The 13175-nt window shown below is 42.0% G+C and overlaps 1 protein-coding gene across 1 annotated transcript in view; it reads left to right on the top strand.

Annotated features, from left to right (window-relative positions):
• Positions 1-1846: 1846 nt before the first annotated feature.
• The window catches only part of PRDM16 (PR/SET domain 16), a 453301-nt gene continuing 441972 nt past the window's right edge, over positions 1847-13175 (top strand). Inside the window, exon 1 of the mRNA XM_065575146.1 lies at positions 1847-2445. Coding sequence (XP_065431218.1) covers positions 2415-2445 — 31 coding nt within the window. The 5' untranslated portion in view covers positions 1847-2414. The remainder of the gene's footprint in view (positions 2446-13175) is intronic.

Genomic DNA, 13175 nt, shown 5'->3' with positions numbered 1-13175 from the left:
GTTTGGTTTTGGTTTTGCAGTGGATTTTAAAATATCCTCTCTGCTCTGGAAACAGAGCTGCCAACAGCCCAAAGTAAATTTATTATTTGTCTTTTACTTATTTCCAGTGCTCGTGTGAGGAGATATAAAAATAATGTTAGCAGGGTGGAGGAAATAAGGGAATCCATAAATTAGACATGTCACCTGTATTCCGTGAAGGAGAATATACCTCTGGGACATCCATCTGATCACTCAGTAGTGTAATAAAGATTGTCCTATCTGAGCCACATTTACCAATATCTCTGACTATCAGAAGTGCCATTTCCTGAGCAGCCCCCTGGATAGTGAAACATACAGCAGCTACAGTGTGGGAGTCACATGGCATTAGGGGGTAGCTGAGCACCTTGCCTGGAATTGTCATAGGATTTGCTCTGTAGAATAATCATTTACATTAAGAGCCTTTCATCATGAAGGGTCTGCAGGACCCATTGATTTCATATCGGATGCACCCTATTCTATTCTATTCTATTCTATAGTTTCTTGTACAGCTCTCATCACCATCGTATCTGGGCATCTTCCAGCAGTGCTTCAAACAACATTACTAACATCTATCATGTGTTGATTGTTCTTTCATCCTGTCCTCAGAGGGAGAAGCATGTGCAGTGGAGTGTCTTGTTTTAGTAGTTTTATTTATTTTCTATATCCATATTGCTCTCTGTTTATGTTAGAGAAAGCACCTCCCACAGTCTATTGCAGGAACAGGACCTAAATATCAGAACTGATTGAAAAATGCCAATATTTCTTTCCACAGGAATTTTTTTTTGGGGGGGGGGAAGAGGGGAGTTCCTAAACCACCCCCTCAACATCAGTTTTTTCACTGAAAATTAAAAACTAGCAATTTTTTTGTTTTTTGAAAACGGATCATTTTTACCAAACATCAAAAATCTTTCGGTTTTGGATTGAAAAAGTGGCATTTTTTAGAAAAAAATGTTTGGGTCAAAAAGTCACGCTTCATCAAAAATATGTTTCAACAAAGCAATTTTCAATCAGCTCTACTGTACATAAAGGAATCATTTCTCCCCCCACTGAAATGCAGCCAGCTCTGTGGTGGAATGTGGTAGCTATTTCACAGCACATAGCAGAATTGCACAACAGCTTTGAACGGACGTGAAGAAGAAGAAGAACATACGCATTTGAAACTACTTTGTGAATTCAGGATTCCAAACGGGAATTTTTTCTGGGGCTAAACCCCATCTCGAATGCTGAGAACATACCTGATACTAGGGATTTCTCTGCTCACCTTAGGCTACAAGGGTAGAGCTGATGTGGTTCTAATTTTCTTGCCATATTTTTTTGCATACTTCTTTGAAATGTGTTGTATTTAATTTGCCTTACAGAATGCACATTTCCCAATGAATACTTCCAGGCTAGTCATATATTGTGGATTAGAAATACGTTTGGTCAGAAAAATGTGCTTAGAAAAGACATTTGTGGTGGCAATTTTCTCTCACCCCTGTGCGATTATTGATACTCCCCTAAGGGACCTCATTATAGACACAAAACTGCCATCACAGCCTTCCCAGTCACCTGTGCCTGTTGCATATACAGTCTATGGCTCACTGAGAATTCACTCAGTTGCAGGGTGCTAGAATCTAATTGCATCAACCTTTCTGCTATAGACATCGCTTTCCATTTACACTATGTGCAGTAGTGTTACAATATCTAAAGGGGGAATAGCCTGGTGCAGCCAGATAAATTAGGCCCACCTGGCTATGCTCAGCTTAATAAATGAGAGCACCTCTTTCAATTAACCAATGATATAGGCACGTATTGAGCAGCACCAAAAGGAAGCAGTTTGCTTTTGTTTGAGGAGGTTGACTCTGGTCTGTCTGTGTTGAATCACAAGCCTGGTAGACTTGTTAACATGTTTATTGTGCCTTCTTTAACTATTTTGAAGCAATGATCTTGGGGCTTCTTGGCAATAATGGGAGGCTGTGCCCTCCTCAGACAAAGCTCAAAATACATTCTTTTTAAATGCATCTGCCCTGTGTGTGTGTGTGTGTGTGTGTGTGTGTGTGTGTGTGTGTGGAACTAAAATCTAAACCAAAATAGTGGTGCATCGGTATACGCAGCTCCAGAGGAGTGGATCACACGCAGTTCTAGGGCTATGCTTCCTTTAGTAACTGTTGTCAGCAAGTGACCGTGTATTCAAATGAAAACCCTGCTGCAACCTTCCGCTGTGGTGCCATTACCATTCTACCAGAAAGGGTGCTCCCTGCTGTGGGACTGGTGGTGAAACCGTTCAAAAAGCTTCACGCTGCAATATCTCTCGTGGATTTGAGGGCCTTTGGTCTCGCCCCATCCTTGAAGTTGTCATTGGGGGATCTAGTGCAGCAACTCCATTCCTCCAGGGAAATGTCCACGTGCCAGCATGGATGACAAAAAGAGCTGATGAAGACAGTGGCTGTGAGTAACAAATCTACCTTTTTTTTTCCGGAGCACTGGACAATGTAGAGCACTTCTATCCAACCTTGCTAGGCCCCCATATGTTTGTATGTGAGTGCCAATCTGTTCATGTTTCATTGCCAGGTTATTTCATCTGATCTGTTAAAGCTGTTTGGGCTTTTTAAATGTTATCCTGATTATGCTTCCATTTATTTAGAGTAGCTCCCACAGTGTGCCGGGAAGAGAGGTAGTCCCTACCCTGAAGAGCTCACAATCTCCCAACAGGGGGACAAGCAGACAGAGGATGGGGGAAAGGAAGGATAATTTTTGATGCATGTCAGAGAAATTCAGTGTAAGCAGCACAGCAAAAATGAGTGTTCAAGAAGAGCTTTAACAGGGCAGGGTAGAGGCTTTGTAGATGGACTCAGGAACGTTGTATTGCCATAAAGTACTTTCTGATTTACTCTCTGTGTTCCCCTATCCCTTCTTACTGTGACCTAATTTGCTGTCAGCCCCACCTGCTGGGGTGTGTTGAACCTCTGAACTATTGATGACTAGTTAGATTGGGTAATAACTGCAGATTAAAGGGTTTATAGAGACAGAGTCATTTATTCCCTCAGTAGCTGTTTTCTTGCCACAAAGCAGACTGGCAAACTTGCCCTAAATTAAAAAACCTTCCACCATGCTTTAACCATCTCCTGTGGATCAAAATATCATAGGTTCTATCTCTGAGAGGGATACAGACCCCTTCTATATGATGAGTGCTTGACCACTAAAATCACTGCAGTGTATACAAGTACCCTAACTTTTCAGTACCCCTTCTCTGTGCCCTGGGGGGGAAGTATGGAATTTCCCCCCCCCTCTCCCATAACTCAATAACTGATTTGTTTTCACTCAGATTTTCTCCAGAAAAGTTCAGCTCTGGGAGGAGGTAAAGGACAGAAAGTTTAAGCCCCTGAAGTGTAAGCATATGAAACTAGAGAGCTAATGTAGAAAGTAGTTTAGGAAACCTTATCTTTTAGTAGGTACCACTGTCAGCTGCTACAACTGAAATGCAGCCAACTCTGGGGTGGAATGTGGCAAGCATGCAACTACGTAACAGTTTGACAGGAAGTTAAGAGGACAACTTCAAAGAACATAATTATCCAAACTGCTGTTTGGCCAAAGCACCAGGGCTATCACCACTTCTCCTGAAAAGTGTCATGGGCTAGGCTATAAACCCTGCTAAACCCATGAGCATGTTATAAAATTTCCCAAACAAAGCAGTTTGTGCCGATAAACTTCCAGATACTTTATGTTGATCTGAATTATTTTGAGGCTTGGCCATTTCTAGGTCTTGCCAGATTGCTGAGTATATTTTGAGAGTGGAGGAGGGGAAAGACCCTGGCTGATTTCCGGATATAGGAGTCACATAAGAGTTTGCTGTTTTGCAAACTAGCATAGTTGAATTAACGCAAACAGCTGAGCTCAGACTGCAATGTCCTGATGTTAGATTCAATTTGACTTAATCAAACAGTTGACAAGTGTTTTCATTATGTGTTTTCTTTATGCCACATGAGGGAAAGTCCCGGAGAGTGGGTTTAGCATGAACCAGGAAAGGAGAGACATCTTTAGAATTTCTGCTCAGTCCTTACCAGTGTTTCAGTGCTTCACTTGAGGACCAATTCCATTACCTAGCAGAAGCCATGATATTAAAGTACAAAAGTGGAAGGAAACCATCACTGAAATCTGACTGAATATTGCTAGGGAATTGTGTTCTTCTTTGGGAATAATATACAGCTGACTACAAATGCATCTGCTCCTATTAAAAATACAGCTGCTTTCTCATTGCATTTATTGTTTAATTCATTCATGTTGCTTGTTGGAAATGCCATCATTAAATTCCTTCTGGGCTCTTGCTTGTTTTAAAGAAAACTCTCCCTGGAAAAGAGACTTCTCTTTAAATTTAGCACAAAAGAAAATCCCAATAACATTTATTTATTGATCGGGGCATGAGAGATTTAAAGATTTAAAGCTAGCTTTGTAATTTTGTTCCCCTCATGAAAAATGCTTAACATTTCCCCCCAACTTTCAGAAACAGTATTATTTCAAATGTATGTGACCTGTTTTTTTTCACTCGCCGTTTAAGGGTGAGTTCTAAAATACTGATTTTGTCCATTCAAGTGGCAATCTCACGACGTAGCACGGTGTACGTAGAACGCACTGGGGAATTTGTGTTGCAGGTCCCCCTCCGTGCCAATCCCCAGAGGATATGAGTTGTTGCAGCCCTCTGCTATACTTCTTAAGCTCAGTCGGTCGTGGCTCATGTTAGCTCTGGAGGTCCTGTTCAATCCTGGGTGTGTCGGCTAAAAGGGCAGTCATAGCATATGCTTGATTCAGCTTGCAGAACAGGAGCTTTTTAAGGAGCAAACGCTTACATGAGTAATTTCATTGAGTCAATCAGACAGTTCGCATGCTTGGAGTTGCTCACGTGTGTCTGCAGTATCAGGTCCTAAGCGCTGACAATTTTTGATCATCACCAACACACAAGGGTTTGGGATTTTATTGTAGGGGATGTGTGTTCCTGGCTTTTGTGTGTGTGTGGGTGGGGGGGAGTATCTAGAAAAGGATGGTGAGAAATATGAATGTGTAGTGACCTGTGTGATGAGAAACTACGCAATTTTAGCATTAGTTTGTGTAGGCATAAGTGGAAGAGGGAAAATATTGAGTGTTGGTTTGCTTGGGGAACAGGCAGAGCTTGAGGGAATGACATCACTGGGAACATAAATCTTGTTTTGTTAGATTTATTTATGTTCAGATGCGGAGTCTTGAATGGTTTTGCTTAAAGTGATAGTTTTCCCTTTTTAGTGAAAGGTAGGCTGTGATAAACTGGTCCAGCTGTAAAAATTAAAGGCCGAGGTGAAGCCCAGATGATTATAACACAGAAATGCAGAGCACTTTTCTGCCAGGACTCTCACTAAGGTAACTATTATACGAAGTGTCACAAATGAAGCAGCCATTCTGAATTATTTTTTTAAAGAAATAGCAGATACTGGTCATTTTTCCCCCTGTTGTGACCTGATTTAGGTTTATTATTTTGCAGTCATTCTTTACACCTTAATTGTGCCCTGCCAGACAGCATTTGGTGGTCAATATGCTTGCAGAATAACATACTTCACTGCCAGAACCGCTCATTCTGCTGAGCTTTATGACAAAAAAATTGATTAAGGTTCCGATTCCCTTGAAAACGTCAAGCCCTTTTGTGATCTTTAATTGGTTCACATTCTAGGTTGCGTAAGAGCAGAGTTAAAAAGCAGCTAGTAATCACGTTATAGAAAATACATTCCCCCAATGACTGAGCACTGTCCCACTTGCTGTAATGCACCCAAATGACTGAAAGTGAGTAAGCCTCTCATTCACAGGAACTTATTTCCTAAAGAGAGAAGACAGCCACGCTGATGTAAGACATTTAAAATCACTGTATGGGTGACTTCATTCAATTATTTGTAAAGAAAGTTCTCAGGTCACTCTATTTAATTTTATACTTTTGAGGAATGAAACTATTGTCCCATCTCATTTCATAATCAATGAGCAGAACTGCAACTCAGTGGTAGATGAGCTACTGAAGGTATATCCATTCTGGGGTATTGAACCTGGACCAAAGGTAAGGGAAGGATCGGGAGTATGTATGAGGAAACAGTACTATTGGCACTGTTCTCTTAAAAGCTGCATGTCGCTGAATCTTGGAACATTTTATGTAAGCATTATTTTTTAATCCGATAGCCAAAGGAGTGTTCAACACCATGGACAAGGAATCTGAAGGGGCCTTTTACATGTGACAACATATTTCTAATATTCACCACTTAATCTACAGTTAGCATGGCCCAAGCAACAGGAACCCTTGGGTCTGATCCTACCCTGCCTCTGTCCTTTGGCAAGTCACCTAACGGTTCTGCTACTGTTTGCCTATCTTTAAAAGGGGCATAATACTTGTGAATGTTAACCATCTAGGTAGGTAATTTGCTTTGAAAATGGAAAGTTGTTTATAGGCACTATGTATTGTTTTATTTTTATTACATTGAGGTTCTAGGTAGCAATAATACCTAGCTCTTATATAGCCCTTTTAATCAGTAGATCTTAAAGCTAATATTTCAGCCGAATACGGTAAAAGTTCTTAACATAGCAGGACTTGCAAAAATTGGGTGTACCGACTGTTCGTTGAATGAATTTAAATTGGCCACTCCCTGCACTGGTTCCCCATTGAACAAAGTCGAGTTCCAAGTCACTGTACTGATTTCCAAAGATTTGCATGGCATTGGGTCTTGCTACCTGAGAGAGTCCCCTCCTTCTATGACAATAACCTCACATGAGAGCTTCTCTCCACTGGAAAAATGAAGCTGCCAACAAATAGGGGATGCAAGACTTCCATAGAAGCAGGACAGAGATTGTGGAACTCAGTGGCAGGTGAAATAAGACTGAGGTTTATGGTCATTATCTTCAGAGCTCACTGCAACACCTGTTTCTCTGACTTAGCTTTCCTGCGATTGCCCTCTCGAGCAGACCATCACCATCAGACTTTGTATGTGGATTTCAAAACCAAATCCCAACTGCAGCCTTAAGCATGTTTCTGCCAGCAGGGCTGAACAAGAGAGAGCTTTTTGTGTTGGCTTCTTGTGGAAAGTGTTCTGATAGAACAGGTGACATTATAAAAAATCAAGAGCAGGAATTGCAGCAGATGGCTCAAGCAACCTGGCTAATGTACAGGGTGTCAGTTGTCTAGAAATGTGCACACTGACTAGAAAGTACATCACACGCTTTTAATAAAACAAAACAAAAACACGTGTACTTATGGGCTTCTTTCTATTTTACAGTGCATAGAAACGATGCCATGGCCTCAGAGCATTTCCTGGGGAATAATGCCATCTGGGGTCCTTGAGCGGCCACTTACACCAGCTCCTCTCAACCAATCGTTAGTGCTCAGCAAATGTCCTTCCTTTATACTCTTGTTGCTTAAATATGTGGGGTGGGGGAAGAGAGAGGGGTACAAAAATGCTGATTCTATAAGTGCAAAAATAAACCCACTGAAGATAATGGATTTCAGAAGGGCCTGCTTGCACATGTGTGTATCTACCTTTGTGGTGCTCTATAGTAAGTCATTGCTTTGTTGTGATTTAGTGATATATGCTGGAACTGACATAAATGTACATACAGCCCTCTATAAAATAGGGGTCTGATCCTGTGTTCCATGTGCATCTAGAACTTCAGTGGTCATGTTGAGTATGCAAGAAAAGTGGGTTTTATCCCTAGGTCAACAAAATCGGTTATTTATTTTTGATGTATAGCTAAGGAGAAAAATGCTCCATGGACCCTGGGCAGGTACACCTGGAACCTTTTTTTTCCCTACAGTCATTATGCATGCAGTATATTACCCAAAAGTATCCCTTTGAGGTAGGCTGATGGGTACTTAATTCCTTCCTGAATTCAGCAAAGGCTGCCAGGAATGCACAGTACTCTTGTTCAGGGAAGTTTGATTGGAGTGGCTTCCAATCAATAGCATGAGGATAAAGTTAATTTAATACCCCTTCACTGGATAGCAATTTATTGGGGTTTGCTTCATGCTTAAGTATATTAATCTAGCAAATTTCTTCTTTAAAAATGTCTAGTAAACACTATTGTTCAGTGAGATTGTGTTTTAATTTAGATATTGGGTTCATTTTTACTTTCAATAACATATTGGTTGTAAAATCATTTGTTTCCTACACAAGATCTGAAGGAACAGAAGGTGCTTTTATGATGTATAGATTGGCTTGGACGATTCAATATTTGTTTTATAATTTTTGATGGGCAGATCACTGTTTATTTTTAAGCATTTTACCAATTTTAATGTTCACAGTGGTGCAAAATTATGGGATTTGTATGCTTTTTTAAAAATCTATTTAAGTTTTCAGAGTTGTGAAATTATGCAATGGGGGCGGGATCAGGCAATGGCCGTAGACATTGAGATTCAACACTTTAAATCTTTATAACCATTAAAACACAAATTGTCAAGATCACATGACCAAATATACCAAGTAAATGTTACTCAAAGTAGTCCTCAAGCAGCATTTGTCTTTCTTTGCCCATCTGCAAATTTAGATGATTATCAGTGGAAATATTTTTGGTAGGTTTGTGGGTATACAGTGAAATTGAGGTTTACTGACAAAAATCTAATCCTCCCAAGCCTACCTAATGCTTCACAAAACACACAGGATATGTCTACACTGCAACAAACACCCGAGGCTGGTCTCTGTCAACTGACAGGCTGGTCTGGCTCAGGCTGGAGCCTGGCCTCTGAGATCCTGTGAGGTGGGAGGATCCCAGAGCCCAGTTCTAGCCCAAGCCCATACATCTACATTGCAGTTTTATTGCCCTGCAAGCCTGAGTCAGCTGTCACGGGCCCGCAGCAGGTGTTCTATTACAGTGTAGACATACCTACAGACACTACCTCCAAAGAGCCTGGTCTCTTCCCTTAACTTCAATGTGGAGGGAAGGTGAAGCCAGGGAGAAAGTGTGTGCAAGATTGGCCAATAGCTTATAAATGGAGCAGATCCTGGATAAGGAAGTGCAGAGACATTACTACTGGAATGAGCAGGTTGGAAAAAGGTAATAGGTTGGGGTGGTTGTTTTGGGTTTTTTTAACTTTTTGAAATTTTTCCCCAAAATTTTCCACACCCAGGGTGTACTGCAATTTTTTGCAATTAATGTTGTAACCATTTTTCTAAGTGGAGTTTTATTTTAACTGCCTCAGAGTAAGCTTCTCACTGACTGTGACCCTCTGCTCTGCTAACAAAACTGCTCCATGATCTTTTCCCCTGGGGGAGTTACCATTAGCTCTCAGGGTAGATAATTTGTGAAGCAAACCCTTAGTCAAATAAAACAGTCTGGTGATCTTATTTTTAAAGGGTTGATATGCTTTCAGCAGAAGGGGAAATCTGGATAGGTTCTCTAATTCAGTGGTTCTCAACCTTTCCAGAACACTCTACCCCTTTCAGGAGTCTGATTTGTCTTGCGTACCCCAAGTTCCACCTCACTTAAAAATGACTTGCTTACAAACTCAGATGTAAAAATACAAAAGTGTCACAGCACACAATTACTGAAAAAATTGCTGACTTTCTCATTTTTACCATATAATTATAAAATAAATCAATTAGAATATAAATATTGTACTTGCGTTTCCGTGTATACTATATAGAGCCGTATGAGCAAGCCATTGTCTGTATGAAATTTTAGTATTTACTGACTTTGCTCATGCTTTTTATATAGCCTGTTGTAAAACTAGGCAAATATCTAGACAAATTGATGTACCCCCTGGAAGACCTCTGTGTACCCCCAGGGGTACGTGTACCCCTGGTTGAAAACCAGTGCTTTAATTGCCAATCTGTGTGCCCATATATTGAGGGGGAGAAGGGATGTATGAGGCTTGATTTTTGGATACACAGACTGGGGTTCTCCTAGCAATGGATTAGGGCTTCTATCTCTGTTACACTGATCACTATGTGCTGAGATTTCAAACTACCCAAATCACAAAATCTAAAATAATGAATGAATGATCACTCAGGCTTTACAAAAAATCGAGATAGCAAGGCCACAATTATTTTTTGTGCTGGTGGTGGTGGAGGGGGAGATTTTCTTATCAATTAGTTGTACAAAACACTTTCACTTAGGAAAATGTATCCTTTTTTCTCTGAAACTGCCAACTCCTCCATGCAGCCCACAAATGGAATTGGAGTACACTGGATGGCAACGTATTGGACGTGGGAAATGGAGCAATCCAAATTCATCATTGGTGTAACCCCATTGACTTTGGTGGGTTTTCTTACAGTAGGTATGAACTTGGCGTATTCTTTCTGGATGCAGTTTACCTCTCAGAGAAGTCAAGTCTATTGCATAGTAACGTGTGTTCTTAATATTATTTGCTAGGACAGTTTTTCATGCATTCCTGCATCTAAATGGATTAGGATTTCCCATGGTTGGAAGAGTTCTTTTGGGTTCTGATGGTTTTTCCTGGACTTGGGCGAGATGCAAACTGCGCCGGCCACTTGAGAAATGCTTCTAAGTACTTTCCCAGCTACAGCTATTCTCTGTCTGCTCCAGGACAGGAGTGTGTGTGTGTGGGTGTGTGTGTGGGTGTGGGTGTGTGGTGTTTTTATTTGAAGGTTTTTCCCGGTTTTAGGGATGGATGTGAAATGTTGCTGGCAGTGCTGTTGTGAGCCAGAGAGGTTCCTTCAGAGGTGGAAGAAAATAGGTGAGATTTGGAATAAATCTCTCTCCATTGCTGTTCCTTAGGAAATACCAATCTGATAGCTTTCTTTGATAGGATAACGAGCCTTGTGGATAAGGGAGAAGCTGTGGATGTGGTATACCTAGACTTTATTAAGGCATTTGATACAGTCTTGCATGATATTCTTATCGATAAACTAGGCAAATACAATTTAGATGAAGCTACTATAAGGTGGGTGCATAACTGGCTGGATAACCGTACTCAGAGAGTTGTTATTAATGGTTTCCAATCCTGCTGGAAAGGTATAACTAGTGGAGTTCCGCAGGGGTCTGTTTTGGGACTGGCTCTGTTCAATAGCTTCATTAACGACTTAGATATTGGCATAGAAAGTACGCTTATTAAGTTTGCGGATGATACCAAACTGGGAGGGATTGCAACTGCTTTGGAGGACAGGGTCATAATTCAAAATGATCTGGACAAATTGGAGAAATGGTCTGAGGTAAACAGGATGAAGTTTAATAAAGACAAATGCAAAGTGCTCCACTTAAGAAGGAAAAATCAGTTTCACGCATACAGAATGGGAAGAGACTGTCTAGGAAGGAGTACAGCAGAAAGGGATCTAGGGATTATAGTGGACCACAAGCTAAATATGAGTCAACAGTGTGATGCTGTTGCAAAAAAACCAAACATGATTCTGGGATGTATTAACAGATGTGTTGTGAGCAAGACACAAGAAGTCATTCTTCCGCTCTACTCTGTGCTGGTTAGGCCACAACTGGAGTATTGTGTTCAGTTCTGGGCACCGCATTTCAAGAAAAATGTGGAGAAATTGGAGAAGGTCCAGAGAAGAGCAACAAGAATGATTAAAGGTCTTGAGAACATGACCTATGAAGGAAGGCTGAAAGAACTGGGTTTGTTTAGTTTGGAAAAGAGAAGACTGAGAGGGGACATGATAGCAGTTTCAGGTATCTAAAGGGGTGTCATAAGGAGGAGGGAGAAAACTTGTTCACCTTAGTCTCTAAGGGTACATCTACACTACAGGGGGGAGTCGATTTAAGATACGCAAATTCAGCTACGTGAATAGCGTAGCTGAATTCGACGTATCGGAGCCGACTTACCCCGCTGTGAGGACTGCGGCAAAATCGACTTCTGCGGCTTTCTGTCGACGGCGCTTACTCCCACCTCGGCTGGTGGAGTAAGAGCGTCGATTCGGGGATCGATTGTCACGTCCCGACGGGACGCAATAAATTGATCCCCGAGAGGTCGATTTCTACCCGCTGATTCAGGCGGGTAGTGTAGACCTAGCCTAAGGATAGAACAAGAAGCAATGGGCTTAAACTGCAGCAAGGGAGGTTTAGGTTGGACATTAGGAAAAAGTTCCTAACTGTCAGGGTGGTTAAACACTGGAATAAATTGCCTAGGGAGGTTGTGGAATCTCCATCTCTGGAGATATTTAAGAGTAGGTTAGATAAATGTCTATCAGGGATGGTCTAGACAGTATTTGGTCCTGCCATGCGGGCAGGGGACTGGACTCGATGACCTCTCGAGGTCCCTTCCAGTACTTGAATCTATGAAATTAAACATCAGGCTGGTTTGGAGCTCTAGTGTGTTAAGGGGGTGTCTGTCCCTTACCAGGCTGCAGAGGTAACCCATACAGAGAGGAGTAGGGCACAAGAATATTCAGAGACGGTTCCCAGTCAGGTGGGTAATTATGAATGACTCTGCCAGGTAAGTGCATTGGACGGGATTTTGGATCTGAACACAAAGGGAAACTCGGAGTAGGGTCTTGCTGTTGTCCTGCTCCTTTAGGCTCTGCTTTCAAGGGGTGATTATTGGAAAAATAATAGACAGGCTGTTGTTGGGGGGGAGGGATGAACTCCCTCCAGCAGGTCTGGCTTAGGAGGTACCATGGGATAGGGCCCTGTAAATCAGGAGACGTGGGTTCTAGTCCTGGCTCTGCTGGGTGTACTTGGGCAAGTCATTCCCTTCCTGCCCAGTCTCTATCTATTTAAATTGCAATCTCTCTGAGGTGGGGCCTGTGGCCTGGTGTACACTGGGAACTTACATTGGCCTAGCTACATCTCTCAGGGTGTGGAAATCCACACCCCTGAGAGAGAGAGCTCTGCCAACCTAAACCCAGCATAGATAGTGCTAGGTAGAGGGAAGAATTATTCTGTTGATCTAGTACTGCCTCTAGGGGAGGTGGATTTCCTGTGCCCAACAGACGAACTCCTCCAAACAGCGTAGCAGTTCCACTGTGGACAGATCCTGCGTTTCACTGTGGGAGAGGACCTGACCCAACTGGGGCTTCTGGCTTTCATTCTGTTCTAAATGTTTACTATTACTAGTGTCTTGAGCTCAGCAGGAAGTGGCCTGGGAGAAAAACCTGCAGCTTCCACCGTCTGCCTCCTGCCTTTGTAGCACTGGGCAACTGTGTTTGTAGCATCAGCTTCCTCTGAGTGGCTGTCCTGGCTGCCGTTTGTCCATGCAGGGACACAAGTTGGCTGCAGGG

Source organism: Chrysemys picta, chromosome 21, assembly GCF_011386835.1.
Source record: "Chrysemys picta bellii isolate R12L10 chromosome 21, ASM1138683v2, whole genome shotgun sequence".
Lineage (NCBI taxonomy): Eukaryota > Metazoa > Chordata > Testudines > Emydidae > Chrysemys > Chrysemys picta.
This window is presented reverse-complemented; position numbering and strand designations above follow the sequence as displayed.